A 20,013-nucleotide genomic window follows, 5' to 3' on the forward strand; every position below is an offset into this window, starting at 1 on the left:
GGCCTTTAACTTTGAAAGCTGCATCGTATGCGTTACTCTATTTTCCACAACAAGGGTGTGTGTGCTCAAAGCAGAAAATGACAGACCTAAATAATTCGGTATGAGGAAGCTTGATTTGATTTAAACAATTGAATTGTTCCTCTTCAACCTCTCCAGTAATTTCATTGGTCTGTTGTGAAGAGACTACCGTAAATGGTTTAGTGGCATGAAGCTTGTTAGCCTGTAAAAATCCATAACATAGCCGCATCACTGTTTAAGCTGCAGTGTTCAAAGCATGTGAAAAAAGTTGTAACTTGTAGTCCGGTAATTATGGTAAGTTGATTTGAATTTGGCCTTTTCCATCAACCTTTCTAATGTGATATTTTAAAATGTGCATTTAGAAAGATTGATGGAAACACAGAAACTGTAAGGAGCACATTTGATGCTGTTCTGTCTCTCTTCTAGGCCGGTCGGTTTTTCTTCAGCTCTCCAGAACTCCTTATCTGCTATTACCCTGCCTCCTCTCCCCTGCTATTTGCTTCGTTTTGCGTCTTTTGTGCCATTTCTTCATAGCAACCGAAAGCTCTAAGGAAATTATGGATCTCGTCAGCTGGTCTCTCAACGCTATTGATCAATTTTTTTTCAACTGGAAAGCAAAGGACCGGGGAGCGTGCCTGTCCCGGCGGAACTTTTTTTGCCGGATACATCTTGGACCCGTGAGAGAAATGGTCCACGGTGTGCCTCTCAATTCTTTCTGTCGAGGACGTCGAAGATGTCTACTTATTCGGATTTACGATACTTGGATTCCTTTTTTTTGGTCTCAGAGGATATCTAATGTATCAGCACCTTCAGAAGCTGCTGGCGATCAACATGGCCTTGATGAGACTGCCGGCGGCATTCGACGTGATCACTAAGGCGTTGAATGAACAGAACTGTAGGCTGGATAAACTGACTGCGGTGGTGGTACACAGAGGTGAGATGGGATAAAACCTGGAAGTGTGAAATTGGATCCAGGAGACAGCCAGGAAAAGACTCTAAAGCTGAAGGAAAAGTTGGTTTCAGCTTGTTTCTCATAATAAATTCTGTGTTTTTTCAAATCAGACTTCCCACTATCAAATTCTCCCCTGAGTTGTTATGGCGACATCACACAAATACCCTGCCCCCCCACTCTTCCTCACCTTCCCTGCTGACATCTGTGGATGTTTTTCTGAACTGTTGGCTGCCGTATAAGACCAAGGAAAAATGGCCTCTGGAGAGCTCCACGGAAATCTAAACATTTTCACCCATACAGACACGCATAACTGATGCTCACAAATACAGATGAACTGCACCGGACCAGTCTCAAATGTTGACCTTCTGCATATATGTGTCTCGTGTTATTTGTGCTTCTCGTGCAATGAGGTTTTTTTTTGTCGGATGCTTCACTCTTTGTTTGTGAGATCATAAATTTTCAAGCATCTGTCTTTTTTTCTCCCTCCACTTCCCCCATGTTGTTGTAATCTTCCTTCAAAAGATTAAAGGGCAGCGCCTTGTGGACACAGCAGTGTCCTTGGCAGCACGGCCTCAGTGAACCGTCCCCCCCTGAAATGTTTGTGATGTTTATGTTATGGTGATGGTACTGAAACAGCAATTTCCCTCTGGGATTATTAAAATATATCTGATTCTGATGTAACTATGCATGTAACTTCATCTACCACTCCTTCACAGAATAATGAAGTCCTGTATGTTTACAAAGGTTAAATTGTTCAAAAGTTTAGAACACGAGAAAAAAACTTTGATTTTCAGGATCCCAAGTCACCAAAACTATTGTAAGAGTCAATGTCTTATGCACATATCACACAACATAGTCCCTCAAAATGTTACAAATCAATGTGCATGGGTAACGAAAACCTGTCGGACTCCATCCATCGAATATTATGTTGTTGTATGTGCTGCTATTTACATTTAGCAATTGGACAGGGAAAACTTTACCCACATTCCCGCATTGGAAAGCGTTACCTTATTAACTTCAAATGTGGGAAAATATTTACCATGTTAAAAAGTTTTAATAACTTACCCGAAATCCCAACTTCTTTGGTAATCTTCCTCTAGGCAAGGTCCTTTAATTTCTCTGTAGTGATAGCTCGACTGTGAGTTTGATAGTAAGTTCTCCGTTGTCGACTTCCCGGCTTTTCTTGGTCGTTCAGTCCTATTGGAAAATCCGCCACTACGTCCCAAACTTCCAGCTGAAATTTTTTTCAACTCTAAAGTCTGATACTGAAAGCTCAAAACTTGTTGCTCCTAACGGTTGAAACATGCCACAGGACCTCTCAATGCTTCTAGAGGCGTGTCCACCATAGAGTTTACATGTAAACCAGATGCTCCTGATGCTCAAAATGCATTCGTCATGAAGGCAGTAAATGGTAAATGGCTTGTACTTGTATAGCTCGTTAACTAGTCCGACTACTCCAAAGCTCTTTACACTACAGTCATTCACCCATTCACACACACTTTCCCACCCTGACGGTGGTGAGCGAAGTTAGTAGCCACAGCTGCCTTTGAGCATACTGACAGAGGCGAGGCTTCCATACAATGGCACCACCAAGCCCTCTGACCACCGGCAGCAGGCAGTTTGGGTGAAGTGCCAAGGACACGACTGAGATGATCGGAGCAGGGGGTCGAACCGGCAATCCACCAATTGCAGGACAAACTCCCTAACTTCTCGCTAGCAGTATAAACCTAGCTCTTCAATAAGGCTTATGTTAGAAGCAACGGAATGAGCAAAGAAAAAGAATAAAAAATAGTAAGTTAAAAGGTTTCCTATTTCCCATCACAGAAAACCTTTTAACCAATTTGAATAATAAACTGAACCTTACTGCATTATTTGATAACTAGGATCAATTTAGGATGTATGTAACTGACTTGGAATCTGTAGACCAGGGAGATGGCCAGAAAAAAAACCTGCAAGTTGGTCAGTACATGATTTTATCATCCAAGCTTGACACCATGTTAGGACCTGCAGCCTTGTTGATGTTGGCCTTCTTTAAGATGGAGGTCACTTGATGCAGCTGCAGGTCAAGAGGCTGATGCTGCACCTCTGGATGATGAAAAGGATGTTAAGACCTCCTGCTGGCTGGAGAGCCAAAGTGTCTAAATAATTTGCTTTTGGGTGTCAGGGAGAGCTTGGTCATTGCTGAGTCTTATATGCTTCTGGGATGTTGTAATAGACCTGGTCTAATATACTTTTGTCCCTGGTCGTAAACTTTATGAATTTGTGGAATTTAAGGCTTTTAGACTTTGATCTAACCCTAAACTGCAAAGATTTTAAAGAACATTCTCTTTTTATTTTAGGTACCTTCCCATGAAGGATATCATGTGTATGGAGTGTTTATCTAAAAAGCTACGAGAAGCTGTATGTCTGTACCTACGAGTAATCAGAGTAGTGGATCTATGTGCTGGTCGCTGGTGGGAGTACATGCCTTCAGGTAAGAGCCCTTTTGATACAAATCTTAATTTCATTGATAATAAAAACCATTTTAAGTTCTCCAGATTTGTGGATAATTTTTCCTTTCAAAAAACGACATTTGCCCTTTAAACACATGACCTTTTTAACTACAACTAGGCTTGTCGTGTTTTTCAAATACATTTCACCTATGTAACAGCAAATAACTGTTCTCACAAGATCAAACTGTCTTTAAATGTAAAGAAAAAATATTCTCTGCAGTAATCTAATTCATTACCATGTGTTAAATTCTTGCTCAGGGAATTTTGCTGACTTGTAGCATTTCTGCTCTTTGCTTGTAGTACCAGAGGTGTTGTTTTGAGCCATTCATCTTGGAATCATGTCACACTTGGATCACAAAGTTAAGGACTGTAGACTTGACTTGGACTAGAATGCTAACTTGTGACTTAATTTGGACTTGAGTAATTTGATTTTAAAACACAATATCTTACAAGGAAAAGGGTTTTACAATGGACCCACACCTAGCATGTAACAATGGAATTGTGCCTGGCAATCTTGCTGTCCAGTTATGTGCCTTTGGTCCTTTGCCAGAATTTCCTCCACGTGTAGCTGCCACATGCATGCTGCATCTCCAATGAGTCTCCTTGCTTTTTCTTCATCCAAAAACATTGTTGTCTGAGGAGTAAAGCCCCTCCCCTCTAACTCCCTAACCATGAGAGGTTAACTCTTTTCCAGCTCTCCATCTAACTGGCCCTGGATTCCTAAATCTGTTATTACCCAGTCCAGAATTCTGATGTCATCTAGTCAAGCTGGCGTCAAGGAATATTTGTCTAGCTTTCTGACAGCCACATCTTCCTTCTGGGCATCCCTCCCTGCTGCCGATTTCAGATTAAGCCTTGCTTAATCTGAAAGCCTTGCTTAATCTGAAATCTGAAGTAGCCTTGCTGGGATTGGGTCCTACAATCCGCAGCTTGTAAGCGGCTGCTATTCCTCTATTTTACAACTTGCACTTGGTATCTGAGCTAGAAAGATTTTAGTGACAAGGAAAAGAACTTGGTTGTTTGTGAAATCAGGCCAAGCCAAACTTTAACTCATAAAGATGAATCTATTGATTTTTTTTTTTTTGGATCAATTAATTTAACTAGAGATGCTCTTCATAAATTAACATACTGCAACAAACAAGTGTCTTGAACTAAAAAACATTGTTCATTTTAAATACATTCTAAATGGCAGAAACATGTATAAGAAAACTTAATTTAATGCTGACAACAGGTAATTTAATAATTGAGGTCAATATGTCTTTCTGTCCGTGCATGCCTACTTATCCCCGCTTGCCAAAACCATAGTATAACAAGGACTGCAAGTATTATTTTACTAATTGTTCAAACTGTGTACTATTCTCTTTTTTTTTTTTTTTTTTACTTATTTTCTTCAAATGTTGCTGTGCAAATCACAAGTGTATGATGCTTGTGCAGATTCAGTGATCCATCAATACATAGTAATAGGTACATGGCTGTGGTACTCCTTGTGTCCATGAGTTAAAAAGCAAGTGGTACATTACATTCTTTTTCTTTCACCTCCTCCCTCTCTTTCTTTTCCTCGACTTTGTACTCGTTCTATTTCTTTTTGAGTTACAAAGAAGATTCAATTTCAAAAATAGCTTTGAATTAGGGGCCGTTTATCACTAAATAGGTCTGTTTTCCTTTGTAATTTTGCTGTTATCTGCTCCATGTGATACACTTTTTAATTTATTTTTCCACTGTGTAGAAGTGGGGGGCTGATGATTAAGTCAGGACATGGTAACCTTTTTCCTAGCAATTAAAAGTTGTATTTTTAGTAGGAAGGTGTAAATTGTTGGGGATTATTCCTAATATAATACATTTTGGCTCAAGTGGAACATCAACATTAAAATAATTCCTAATTCCGCTTTGTATATTCTTCCAGTAATTTATCAATTTTGGACAATCCCAAAATATGAACGTGGTCCTCTACCAAACCACAGCCCCTCCAGCATTGGTCTGAAGTTCTACCAAATTTGGCAGTGACCAAAGGAGTTCTAAAGTATCTAATTTTAGGTTTCCATTCAAACTCTCTTAGTCGGGTTTTCTGTTATCTTATGTCCCTCCTGTATTGTTTGTTCCCAGTCTTTATCGTGGGCAGTCTAAGGCACATCTGTGCATTAAACATGGTGCCTAATCAGCATCTTGATATGGCACACCTGTGAGGTGGGAAGGATTATCTCAGCAAAGGAAAAGTGCTCACTATCACAGATTTAGACTGGTTCGTTAGCAATATTTGAGGGAAATGGTGATATTGTGCATGTGGAAAAAGTTTTAGATCTTTGAATTCATCTAAAAAAAATGGGAGCAAAATCAAAAATGTTGCGTTTTATATTTTGTTGTGTAAATAGTGCCTCAGCTGTAAATATTTATAGAAATCCTGTTTTGGGAAATCATATTTTTGTTGGAGCTGCTGAAAGAACATCAGATTTCCACACTCAACCGTTTGACCCAGTATGATAAGGCCTTGCTCAGCCTAATTTTTAAAATCGAATGTAGGAGGGAATTTTGGGTTGTGATGAATTCTTATTAGTCTGTGGGAATCAGGGTAATATTAAAAAGTTACTAAAACTCTCTATCTATATGACCATATAGATAGGGTAAGTTAACCCACTCATTTCTAATTTTCTTCTTCTCTGACCATGCATCCAGACCTAGAATCTCAGCCACACAAGGATTACTCTGGACAATCACCCTGTTCCTACATCATATTGGGTCTTCCTCCTGAGAAATTCACACAAACATTGCCCTAAGTTGAGCCACAAAATAGTAGTTTCTAATATTTGGCATATTCAGTCCTCCTATTTCTTTAGGATACATAAGAGTTTTAAGTTTAATTCTTTGACTTTACTTTGCAATATGAATTTTGAGAACCAATTATTTCAACACCACCACACCCCTAACGAACCCCCCCCCCCCCACCCCAACACTAACAATTGAAAAACAATAGACCAGGGGTTAAAGTTTGCGCGCGTGGTAAGAAGTAAGCTTTGCGTTTGAAATATGATAAACTCACTGTCAAAGCAACATCCCATTCTGCGCCTATCAAAGTTGCTGCGATGTCACTGTCAGCGCGTATGGTACCTACTAGTAGCACGCTGCGGAGGAAGGGACCGGTTAAACTTTCACTCCGCTCCTCTCTGTTTACTGCTTGACGTGAGCTACGCTCCCTCTCCTCTCTTTCTACGTGGGAACATTGGCAGCCCTATCCTGGGGATAGCAGGTAACCCTTTTTTGCTGTTTCTGTTTTAGCGACGGTAAAACCTTTTTGTTCTTTTTCTTACGAAACATACATTGTTTAGCAGCCATGTCCAGTAGGGTGTTTTGTTTATGAAGAGATCTGAGGAATAATGCTTTGGCAGATGACTTTTATCAACGACGTGGTTATATAATGAGCAGTGAACACGGATCACTTTAAAGGTGGGAGGGGTTTGGGGATGCTAAACGAATTCCCTTTAAGGTAACATAACACAAGATCAACATGGAAGCGTCGTTTGTCGATGAGGGTGCCAACGTTGGAAACTTAGACAGGGGTGTGAAAAATAGATGGAGATGGGCATGGTTTGATGAGAGGGGAGACGATGGCATTCCCTATCGATTATGGTGCAGAAAGATTAAACAACCAGGTGCGTGCATGTGCGTAGTTTGCCATAAGAAAATCATCTGTGGTAGCAATGGTAAAAAAGTACCAGCATGCCATCAGTCAGAAGCAACACACAAGGCTGCCATGCGCTCTCTTCAACGCAGCACATGCCTACCCGATGCCGCGGCAGCAACAAACGAAAGTGCTTCAATGACTGATCGGGTCTGCGACCTAAAAGTGCGAGTGTGCGCTTTCATAGCTGAACATGACCTGTCTCTCACCATTTCACAACCGCTGGTGGAGTTGATCCAGTCGTGTGCCACTGATAAGAGTGCCCTAGCAAGGCTGTCTGTTTCCAATTCACATGCATCTTACACATGGCATATCTGCACTGTACAAATCTGAACTGTCAACCAAACTGCAAGGAATTCATTTCTCATTAAACGTGGACGAGGCAACAAATGCTAATATGGATCGAATTCTTAATGTCCTTATATAGATATTTTGATGAAGAGAAAAATAAGGTTTTAACTCTCCATCTTGCCTCAAGAAAAGCCAATGTAGCAGATTCAAAAACCCTGAATGAAATACTGTCTGATATTCTTGACACCTACTCTTTAAATAGGACCAGGCTGTGTCGGTTCTGCTGAACAACTGTAATGTACTGAGAGGAAAAAAATCTGGAGTGGAAACACTAATTAGAAAAGAAAATCTTTCCCTGCTTGACATCAGTGGAGACACAGTTCACATGGCATCCAATGCAGCCAAGGCCTTATTTGCTCCATTTGATAGTTAGCAGACATGTATACTGTGACATTAAAAAGTTCCAAAAACAAAAACACCTTTTTAACGAACTTCAGTCCCTGCTACATTTGGAACCCAAATCCCTGATGTGTCCAGTTGGCACCACATTCCTGCAGATGCTGGATGTCTGCGACCGGTTGCAAGAGCTTTTGGATCCATTCAACGTCCATTATTACAGCATCCTCTCACCACAAGATAAAAACCAATACAGGTAAAATACTATCAACATTGTCTTTTAATATGGTTTAATATGTAGATTTACAGTAAAGTGCATGGTTTGAATATGATTTTTTTTTTTAGATTTTTCTATATACAATATGAATGCACTGCATTTTGTTCAATAAATAAATCACATTTGTGTACTTTTTCTGTTATATAGTGAGCTTCTCAACCAAATATTCCAAAAGCATAGCATTACACCCAAAGAGAGGGCCAGGATAAACATTCTGCAACACAACATCAGCAAATCTGCAACTGTGGGAAACAGCGAGAATAAGAACCGAAAAGACAGCATCTGCGTTCTCTTTTGGGAACATGAAAGGCTCACCAATATGATCGACCTATGCAGAGGTATTGTGCAACTGCAAACACATACATATAGATATGAGCTTTGATAGATATGAGTGATGCATAATATAGCAACACAATGTATAAATTGTAATTTTAAAAATATAATTTAGGGAACTTCCGGTTTGATGAGATGTGCGAGCAGGGAGATCCAGTTGAACTTTTCATTTACCTTTCAAGTCTACTAGTTTAACTGTGCTTCTCCTTGGGCTGACTTGTGCATTACTCAGTCTTATGTGGGAAGGAGCATTGCGATGTTATGAGCTCCTCAAACTCTAATCCTCAGCCGTCAGTAACAACTCGGGCAGCTAGCATTTCAGCTAAGCTAGCCAGCATGGCCACCGCAGCCGCACCTGAACTCCCACACCGGGGGGGGGGGGGGCAGTAGTGCCGACAGCGGAGGCCACTCCGACCCAGTCACCAGGACCGACCTTGAGGCTCTTTTCACCAAACAACGTGATAGCTTCAAAGCTGACATGGCTATCCTAATCCAACAGTCAACTGAATCTCTGAAGCAGTCAGTGGACTCACTAGGCCAGCAGGTGACATCATTTAACAACCGCCTCACTAATACTGTCGTGGTGAGTGAAAACTTCGAAAAAATCACAGAGATGGAAGCTGCTGTTAAGACCTTACAATCCCAAGCCACGGTGCTCCTGGAACGAGTAGACGACCTCGAGAACCGGTCCAGGCGTTCTAATTTGCGGATTATCAACATACCCGAAGGGAGCGAGAGAGACCAGGATCCGACCAAGTTTGCTTCCAACCTGTTGATGGCAGTGACGGGGCCTGACGTTTTCGACAGTCCTCCCGAGATAGAGAGAGCTCACCGCTCCCTCGGCCCCAGACCAGGTGATGCAGGCGCCGGAAAACCGAGCGCCTTCATCGTTAAATTCCTCCGCTTCCAAGAGAAAAAAAAAGTCCTCCGATGGGCCAGACAACACAAGATGGATTACCGTGGCTCCGAGCTGAGAGTTTATCCAGACATCAGCGCTGCTCTGGCCAAAAAACGGCTGCATTCAACACCATCAAAAGCTCTCTCTACCTGAAAGGAATAAAATTCCACCTGCTGCACCCTGCCCGTCTTCAGGTCTCGTTCTGAAATGAGAACTTCTATTTTGACTCTCCATAAAAAACCCAGGAATTTTACGACGAGCGCATCGCCCCCAGTGGACTTATTGAGGATGCCAGCTTAATCTGGACCCAGGGCACGGTAACGTTTGGATGTTTATAACGATCAGATGTAATTCCAAGGGGCTACTTAAGTTTTTTCTTTATAATCTGAATGTTGATATGGGAGTATTACTGCCCCCTATATATCGGTGAGTGTTAAGTTCACAAGTTTATGTCACACGGAAATAACAGAGTCTATGGAGTCCCGCTGCTAGTTCTCGTTCTTAGGTCAAGCTTAGGGAGGTTTAGGTGTGTTTATTTGTTCCCTGTTCTAAAGGTTTTTGTTTTGGGGTATTGGGGTGGTAGATCCTACAGATTTGCTTTTGTCTCTATTTTTGTTTGTGCGTTTGTAACACGACGTCCTTCTACCATGCAGTGGTTTTTCCTACCATATACTTATTCCTACCATATACTCACCCCTGCTGAATTTTATCGAATACAAGCGTCAACCACACAGTATACATCACCGTAAATAACACAAATCACAGATCACCTGGGGTCGACATCAAGAACATAGACAACTAACGTATCCCATAAGGATGAGGTGGTATGAGGGCAGCGCTTATCCCCCAATCCATCAACTGCCAACAGGGTGCCTTGTACACCCCATAAGACCCCAACACACAGCGTGGTACAGGCTCACTACATAATACAAAATGAAAATATGTCCAGACAAAAAAACATCAGACCCCAAAAAAAAAAAAAAAGAGTATAGGCTGGCTGGTAGAGAAATCAATCGGTAAAGGCCTGGAACATTGATTTGCAAACAGCTTTAACATTGAATTTGTTCTGAACAACACCCTGCCTGGACATAGTCTGTATGAGCCTGTTTACAGGTCTGACTAGTCGACCGAATCTAGACCTAACTTCCGTCTGTGCAGTATAGTCCTCACAGTGTACAGTTGAGGTCTGGTCAACAGCATGCAGAATGTCAGAAGAACCATCCGTATGACCCACAATACTAAGGCGGGGATCTTGGTTCCTTACATCCACCGGGACGTTCACAACGGTCAACACTGCCACAATCAAAGCCAGCACTTGTCTCATGCAAGGTGTTGTTGTAACTCTCATGCAACATTCCCTCATCTCCTCCAAAACCATCCGTTTCTGTAACCGAGGATGCATTAGCAGAGAGAGAGAAGGCAGAAACAGAATCAGATACTTCACATGTGGGATCCACTGGCAGGAAACTGGCCAGCATCAGCATGTTCCTGTGAACCACCTTTTTCTGTCCAGTGACTGTGTCACAGATCTTGTATGTATGTGTCGTTGGATTAATATCCGTCACAGTGTCCTGAAGGTTGATTCCCACCGGTCAGCAAGCTTCCTCTTACCCCTCTCTTTTCTGTTGGCTAAGAGCACTCTGTCACCGACGGCAATGTCAATGCCCTTAACTTTCCGGTTGTACAGCCGAGCGTGTCTTCTCTGTTCTTTTGAAGCATGGTCCAGAGCAATCGTCATTGTCTCCTTCAGGTCATTGGTAAGACACGCCACATACTTGTCATAGTTCCCCACAGCAGAGTCATCAAGGACAGCATGAAAGAGGACATCGACAGGCAGTCGAGGGACCCGGCCAAACATGAGGTAAAAGGGGGGATAACCCGTTGTCTCATGAACCGCACAGTTATACATAAAGGCTAGTGTCTGTAAGCGCCGTGGCCAGTCAGCTTTCTCTTCAGGGGACGATGCACGGATCATGCCACCTAAAGTTCGATTGAACTGCTCCACACTTCCGTTCCCCATCGGGTGATACGGTGTTGTGTGTGTCTTTCTAACACCTGAGACCCTGAGGAGTTCACTTATCAGCTGACTTTCAAAATTAGCTCCTTGGTCACTATGAATCCTCTCAGGAAAGCCAAAAACACAGAAATATCGGTCCCAGAGAACCCTCGCCACCTTTTTAGCTGTCTGGTCTCTACATGGAAATGCTTGAGCCATTTTTGTAAAGTGGTCAGTTATCACCAAGACGTCAACAGATTTGTTTCTGGAATCTTCGGCTGACCAAAAATCTATACACACAAGTTCAAGCGGTCTGGTTGAAGTTATAGTCTCCAATGGAGCTCTACCCTCAGGCTCAATGGTCTTACTGACAATGCATCGCTGGCAATGTCGAACATGGTTTCTGACATCCCTATCTAAAGTCAGCCAGAAAAACCTCTGTCTTGTCAAGCCAAGGCTCCTGAACTGAGCTTGATGACCTGCTCTGTCATGAACTCCATGAAGTACCTCAGTTTTGAGTGAGTCAGGTACAATGTACTGGAATCTTTTTGCTTTGGTTTTCTGGTCCCGAGAAATCCTGTATAGCACACCATTTCGTACAGTTAGATTATCCCAGTGCTTCAGATACTTTGCCACAGAGACAGACTCTGTAAACCTCTCTCTCCTAGAGGGTCTTCTACGCCTCTCAACATAGTACAGAACACGAGAGAGAGTTCTGTCTTCCAACTGTCTGTCACGGAGTTCGCATTCAGTGTAGGCAGGTAAGGTGTCTTGGCCAGATGGAATGAGCAGAGGCAGATGATGGACTAGTTCAACGGCACGGGTTCTCGCACCAACATCCCACTCCACTTGTGAGTGCAACACAGCAGACACATCCTCCATTGCAACAGACTGAGTGAGCAGATGTAGGGGGCTGCATGTTGACTGAGCGTTAACACTCACTGAGGAAGATTCTTTCTGACCACTGGATGATCGAAAGGCAGTCTGGATTGAGGAGTTTGACACATCTCTAACTTGAGCGAGAAGACTGGCATAGGGTTCAGTGAGCAGCCTGCAGCCAACAATCTCTCGAACAAATGGCTCACGACTCAGTGCATTGGCCACAATATTCTGCGGGCCTGGGATGTACTTGATGTCAAAGTCGCAACTCGCCAATTTAGCCACCCAGCGTTGCTCACAACAGTCCAGTTTAGGCTTAGTCAGAATATGAGTTAACGGATTGTTATCAGTCCAGACTGTGAATTTGTGGCCTTTCAACCAGTGGCTGAACTTGTCACAGATGGACCATTTTAAAGCCAGAAATTCCAACCTGTGAGCTGGATAGTTCTTTTGGGACCGGGACAAAGACTTGCTGGCAAAAGCAATGGGCCTGGCTCGTGTCTCACCCTGCTGAACCTGAGACAGAACAGCACCTATGCCATCCAAAGATGCATCAGTGGATAACACAAAAGGACAAGTGAAATCTGGATGAGCCAACACAACGCTTTGTGTCAGTGAGGACTTCAGTTGTTCAAAGGCTTGTTCCTGTGTCGTAGTCCAATCAGAGGCTTTCAACTTCCTGGATGGTAGTTTACTTTGATGATGTCTGCTTTTCCTTCTGTCTCCCTTTAACAGATCAAACATCGGCTTGGCGATGGCAGAGTACCTGGGCACGAAATGTTGATAGTAGTTTATCATCCCCCAAAAGGATCTTATCCGCTTCTGAGATGGAGTCACGCCATCCGACTCCATAAGTTGGGCAGCTGTCATGTTAGCAATGATTTCAACCTTACTTGGGTCTGTTGAAACACCATGCTCATCAACAATGTGGCCAAGAAACTTAACAGATCTCCTTAGAAAGAAACACTTCTTGGGAGCCAGCTTCAAATTGTGGCTTTGCAACCTAGCAAACACCATATCCAGGCGCCGCAAGGCAGATTCCTCATCAGGTGCAAACACCAACAAATCATCCAGATAGCACAGTAAACTCAGATAGTTCTGGTCCCCGAATATGCTGGTCATCATGCGCATAAAGCTCCCAGGACTATTGCAGAGACCCTGCAGCAGACGGTTGTATTCATATAAGCCCATAGGAGTAGTAAAGGCAGAATACTTCCTGTCGTCCTCGTGGAGTGGCATATTATAAAACCCAGAGGTCAAGTCCATGGTACTGAACAGACTGTTTCCCCCCAATGCTGCCAGACAGTCTGCCTGATGGGGAAGAGGATGGGCATCCCTCAGGGTTCTCTTGTTCAACCAGCGAAAGTCTGTGCAGATACGGAGATCTCCATTTTTCTTCCACACTAGAACGAGAGGTGATGCGTACTCGCTTGTGGATTTTCTGATGATCTCCTTTTCTTCCATCTCACTCAGGACTTGCCGTAGTTTTTGATACTGGCCAGGGGGTACTCGCCTGTATGGAAGCCGGAAAGGTCGGGTGTCGGAGAGGTTTATACGGTGCACAAACCCCTTCGCTTCTCCACAATCAAGATGGTGACGGGAAAATACACCCTCATACTGTAAAACAAGATTGGCCAATTTTGTTCTGCAGTCCTCAGAAACTTCACAAGACTCGATATCAACATCACCAAGCCCAACTGATCTGAGCACATCTTTCACCAACCCGGCATCTGCAGTAGATTATACGATAGATTGCCCAGAACTAGCAAGTCGAACTTCTGAGCCATCCATGTCTTCTGATCCATCCATGTCTTCCAGTGCCACAACGGTGTAGACATCAGCTAGCTTTGTATTGCGTCTCAATAACACAGGTCTTTCAGACATATTGATGAGCTTTAATGGAACCCACCTGTCTCCCCACAATGTAGTCACAAGCTTTGCAACCAGAACACCCCGAGGTGCTGAGCGGGATGACGTGGGCTCTCTCATGATAGTGCTGCCTGGAGAAACAGAAGTATTTCTGGGTAGTTTTCCCCACACAAGATACTCTCGCCCAGGCTCAAGGCAAGTAGCTGAGTTACACCTTACAGTACCAACTTTATCAGGAGCATTTCCATCCTTCCATGGATTAAGACCAGACAGCATGGACAGGAAATGTTCAGTTTCTGGATCCCCAGAAGGACATGGGGTGGACACTGTCCTCCAGTAGGACTCACACAGCTTGGATTGATGCAGGATGTGTTTAATGACATTAGTGCCTAGTATCAAGTCATCATGCTGGCCTGGAACAACGAGTGTTGGAACCACCATTTTACAGCCATACACTTCCATCTCCACATCAAAAGCGCACTTAGGCTTAACTCGAAGTCCACCACATCCAACAAGAACCACATCCACATCACTTATGTATTGGTCAGTTATCACTCCAGCCTCTTTCAGCTTCTTTTCAGCTGCCTCACTGATGCTGCAGGCCACCGAACCACTGTCCAGCATTCCGCCCATTTTGAATTTACCACCCATGTTCACAGATGCATAGAAAAGACTGTCACTGCTGCTAACTCTGTGAACATTCTGATAAACGACAACTCCTGAGCTACTACAGGATTTCTTCTCTGAAGCGTATACAGTCTCAGCATCTGACATGTCATCAGTTTGGGAGTCGGTAGTTTGACCTGCACTTCCTCCCTCCGAATACAGGTCCACTAGTTTCCCTCCGACTGTGACTGGGAAGGATTTTTCATGGGGCAGTTCAGTTTGGTGTGGCCAGAGGCAAAACAAACAAAACACAGTCTCTCCGACATACAGTGTGAAGTAGTGGTGTGACTTGAGTCATTACAGACTTTGCAACCTGCCTCTCTGGTGTGTTGTTCACGAGGCGTACGCTGGGACCTCCCACCCGGGGTAGGATGAAAAGTATTGCGTTGCTGCATTCTCTCCATCATCTGCTGAAACATGTCGACCATCCCAGTGAGAAGCCTCTTCTCTGATTGCTGAAGATGTTGTGTAACAACTGGCACCGAGTCTTTGCTTCTAGTATCCTGGAGATCACCCTGACAGGGAGCTGCTGGAGACTGGCATGAAGAGTGATGTTGAGGTTGGAGAAAGGAAGGTGAAAGTGATGAGCTAGGCGGAGAGTAACAATGCTCAGGTGACACCGGGAAAGGCTGCTCTGGGCTGATGGCAGCAACCTGGTTTCTTAGCTGTGGAGCACCAGTTGCTCTGCTAGCTGCCCTCAACTCTCTCTGGTAGTCATCAATCCTTAACTGAACAACACGTGAAGTCCACTCACAAGCTGGCTTGCACTTCAAAATGCAGGATAACTCTGGGTCAGGGCAGTGTTTGACGAACATGAGAGCCACTTCATCATTCATGCTTTCTGTCTGTTTCCCACGTTTATGCTGACCCTCAAGAGCTAAGTCTGCTGCCTTGTTTAGTCTTATCCAATAATCAACAGGGTTCTCCCTGTGTCTGGGCAGAGTAGCATAGAAATCGGCAAGGGGGAGACATGACGGGGTTTCACTGAAGTAATGGAGAAGTACATCATATATCAGCTCAGGGTTCTTTTTAACATCAAGTGAAGGATCACTGCGCAATGCAATCCGCACCACATCCTTTGCTTTGCCCATTAAGTGACACATGATCTCTTCTCCTTGACCACAGGTAGGCATGTCTTGTTTTCTGATGTGCATTCTAGTCAAGTCAATCCAGTCACGGACTGAACATTTGTCAGTGTGGTCACCTCTGTATGTCTGAAGTACCCTATCAGGTTTAACATGAACTGTTACATGAGATAGGTCATGTCTGTCACTGTCACAGTGTGAGTTCTGAGTGACACAAGAAGGCTGAGGTTCACTGTTCATATTCACAACACCAGCTGACATTAGCTTAGAAACAATTGATTCACCAATTTGTGCACCTAACTGCCCAATCATGTCTGTAAGGTGATGAAGGGCATCAACATCACTGCAGGGTGTGGAAGTAGGGGGATTCTCCCTCATGAACCCATCATTAGCAGTACCACCTTGGCTCTGACCTAGCCCTGATTCTGCACTAGCACCATATGTGAGTTTTGAAAGTCCTACTGCTCCACTGTCAGCAGTACGGCTGAGAAACACACCCTGGCCTTTAGGCAAGTTTGGGGTAGTAAACTGATCCATCGCAAACACACCAGCTACCTTTAACCATAAAATGTATCACAGTATTGTTTCCAAGCAAATAAAAAAAAAAAAACACAGCAGAACAATCACTTAAACGTGATTGACATAAAAAAAGTACCACACCGTAAAACAAGGTTTTTTTTCTTCTTCTTCTCAGTGATCGTAAGGGAAAATGTGTTGCAATTCAAAGTCTCTTATCAACCTGACCACAAGAGGATCCCGAACCGTAGCTCAGGTCATGTGCACAGCAACCACGACGAAGAGCGTCGAGCTGATCTGTAGATCCAAAGGGTCACGGCACCAGTGTAACGGGTCACATCAACGACGACATTAGACCAGGTTTCAATGAGAGCTTTTATTCTGGGAAAGAAGAGTAAAAACAAATTAACCTCCTCTTCAATTCAGTTTTCCTGCATTCCAGCCCCGCAGCAGCGCGCAACAACGCTGTCTGGCAACTTCTTTTTTTTTCCAGATACAAAAGTCAACAAAAGAAAGAAATCTCCTCACAAAAATTATAAACTGAAAACAAGAGGTGAAAAACGCCACCTAATGGCCACAACAACACAATACAGTGGGACAGAGTTAAACAAACAAAGATAAAAAAAGTATAACTTCAAATAAAAACACATACCTGGGAAAGAAGAGTAAAAACAAATTAACTTCCTCTTCAATTCAGTTTCCCTGCATTCCAGCCCTAAATGTAAAAATAAAAACAATGTTCAACCGAGCTTTGTTGGACTACCAACGGCTGTTCGCGCCAAAATAAAAATAAAAAGAAGTTACAATAAACGGTTCATAAAAACCCCCAATGACGATCAAAACTGCAAAACAACACACCCACAAACAATAATAACTGACATATGGTAGAGACCTTAAACATAAAAAATATCCATACAGTAAAACAAGCATATATCGTAGCAGCGAACTTCCCTCTGACTTACCCGCAGCAGCGCGCAACAACGCTGTGAGGGAAAAGGGGGAGGCGGAGGAGCTATGAGGGCTGGAATGAACTACGGAAGCCCAGGAGACGCAAACAAGGCAGAGTGCAAAAAGGCGACCCCCGCAGGCAAAAAAACACCAAAACAACAAATAAACATAACTGAAGATGAAATTCACAAATTCTCAATATAAAATTATTTTGAAATAATAAAAAAAAGCACATTTGTAAACCTGTTACACATGCTCCAGTGCTACTCGACCTTTCGTTTACACTTTTACAAAAGACACGCCCCCCATGGAGGCTGAATTGCACATTGCTTAACAATGATGACTTGCCAAACAATCTCCAAAGTAATCAATGATTTTCTTGTCTCCAACAAGTCTGATCTCATATCCCCATCTCTACTGTGGGAGACATTAAAGGTGGTAGTACGAGGAGAGATTATTTCTTATTCTGCAAGAGTAAATAAACTCAAAAAACTAAAACAGGAACAACTCATTGAAAGCATAACAGAATTTGACAGAAAATTATCAACATCTCCATGCCCTGAATTAGATAAAGAGAAACAAAACCTTCAAATGGAATATAACTTGCTGTCACCACAAGAAACTTTAAAATTACTGTTACGATCACGTGGATTTCTTTACGAACACGGTGAGAAGGCAGGACGCCATCTGTCACGCCTAATAAAAAAAACAATCTGTATCCCAGCAAATTAAACAGATAAGAACCCCTTCAGGTGAACTTACAGTAGCGCCATCTGTCATAAATGAAACCTTTAAACTAATGAAACCTTTAAACTTAAAACTAATCCATGCATTCATTTTTAGTCGAATTGATTACTGCAACGGTGTTTTCACAGGTCTGCCTAAAAAGTGGATCAGACAGCTGCAGCTGATCCAGAACGCTGCTGCCCGCGTCCTCACTAAGACACTAAGAAAGTAGAGCACATAACCCCGGTTCTAAAGTCCCTTCACTGGCTCCCTGTATCTCAGAGAATATACTTTAAAATCCTTCTGTTAGTTTAGAAATCTCTGAATGGCCTAGCACCGAAATACATCACAGAGATGTTATCAGTGTATCAACCATCCAGACCATTAAGGTCTTCTGGCTCCAGCCTGCTCTGCATACCCAGAACCAAACACGGAGAAGCAGCATTTAGTTCCTATGCTCCACTGATCTGGAACAAACTTCCAGAAAACTGTAAAAGTGCGGAAAGCCTGAGTTCCTTTAAATCAAGATTAAAAATACATTTGTTTAGGATTGCCTTCAACTGTTCTAGTTAACTGAAACACCACTAGTTTTTTTCATGTTCTATTTTCTATCTACATTTTATTCCTACCTGCTTCTATTCTGTTTTATTTTGCTATATTTTAATCATGTAAAGCACTTTGCATTGTTTTTGTACTGAATTGTGCTATATAAATAAATTTGCCTTGCCTTGCCTAAAACATTTTACTCTGAACTATACACGTCACAATCAAGTGACAAAACAAATATGATGAGCTTTCTGGTTAACCTACATTTTCCACCCATTTCTGCTATCCAGAAGAGCGAAATGGATCAACCCTTAGAATTTCGTGAAATAGCAAACCCAATTTAACTAATGCAAAGTGGCAGGGCCCCTGGCCCTGATGGTTACCCTAGTAAAATTTGCCGATAAATTAATTCCTCTTCTCTTAGACATGTTCAATGACTCTCTGGACCGGGGAGCTCTGCCTCAAACTCTTACCGAGGCATCAATAACCTTGTTACTAAAGCCGGGTAAAGAAGATTCCGAGTGTAGCTCTTACCGTCCTATCTCCCTTTTAAACGCTGATTATAAGATTTTAGCTAAGGCACTGGCCCTACGTCTTGAATCAGTTATGCCGAGCATCATCTCACCCGACCAAACTGGGTTTATGAAAAACAGACACAATTTTTCCAACGTCCGCTGCCTCCTCGACCTTCTTTTCTCTCCCGCATCCAGGGAGACAGCAGAAGTGGTGGTCTCCCTGAATGCAGAGAAGGCTTTTGATAGGGTGGAGTGGAGTTATCTATTAGAGGTCTTAAAGAGGTTTTGCATTGGGTCTAGGTATATATCTTGGATTTTACTCTTATACTCTTCCCCTAAAGCATCCATAAGCACTAATGGGATGAAATCCCAATATTTCACACTGAACCGAGGAACCCGCCAAGGGTGCCCTCTGAGTCCACTGTTGTTTGCTGTGGCAATCGAACCTTTATCTATCGCACTTAAATCGGCTAGTTTTAATAAAGGAATCTACAGATGTGGTTTGGAGCATACACTTTCCTTGTATGCAGACAATTTACTATTGTTTATTTCTGATCCAGTAACCACCATCCCTAAAATAACTGAATTGCTAAACCGCTTCAGAGCATTTTCCGGCTATAAGTTCAACTTCTCAAAAAGCGAATGTTCTCCTGTAAATAACTTAGCCCTTGGGTTCCCTGATGTGTGTTTTCCATTTAAAGTGTCTAAAAGCAGCTTTAAATATTTAGGAGTGCATATCTGCCGCAAGATGTTAGATCTCTGCAAGAACAACTTTCAACCCCTAATTGAAAAGCTTAAATCAGATCTGGAAAGATGGTGTAATTTGCATATAACTAGAGCGGGAAGAGTAAATTGCATCAAAATGAACGTGCTTCCACGTTTTCTCTATCTTTTCCAATGCTTGCCGATCTTTTTACCCAATTCCTTTGTTCGTGCT

General features: G+C 42.8%; 1 protein-coding gene across 5 annotated transcripts in view; it reads left to right on the plus strand.

Moving 5' to 3' along the window:
- The window catches only part of fbxo38 (F-box protein 38), a 189,429-nt gene that overhangs the window by 50,553 nt on the left and 118,863 nt on the right, over nucleotides 1-20,013 (plus strand). For 3 of the 5 annotated variants that reach the window (XM_036130053.1, XM_036130054.1, XM_036130055.1), the window contains one exon: nucleotides 3,310-3,443. In XM_036130053.1, coding sequence (XP_035985946.1) covers nucleotides 3,310-3,443 — 134 coding nt within the window. Of the gene's footprint in view, nucleotides 1-3,309; nucleotides 3,444-7,308; nucleotides 8,079-8,189; nucleotides 8,438-20,013 lie in introns of those variants that run through there. The other 2 variants (XM_036130052.1, XM_036130056.1) reach the window with 2 other exon arrangements.

The sequence above is a fragment of the Fundulus heteroclitus genome, unplaced genomic scaffold (genome assembly GCF_011125445.2).
Source record: "Fundulus heteroclitus isolate FHET01 unplaced genomic scaffold, MU-UCD_Fhet_4.1 scaffold_28, whole genome shotgun sequence".
Classification (NCBI taxonomy): domain Eukaryota; kingdom Metazoa; phylum Chordata; class Actinopteri; order Cyprinodontiformes; family Fundulidae; genus Fundulus; species Fundulus heteroclitus.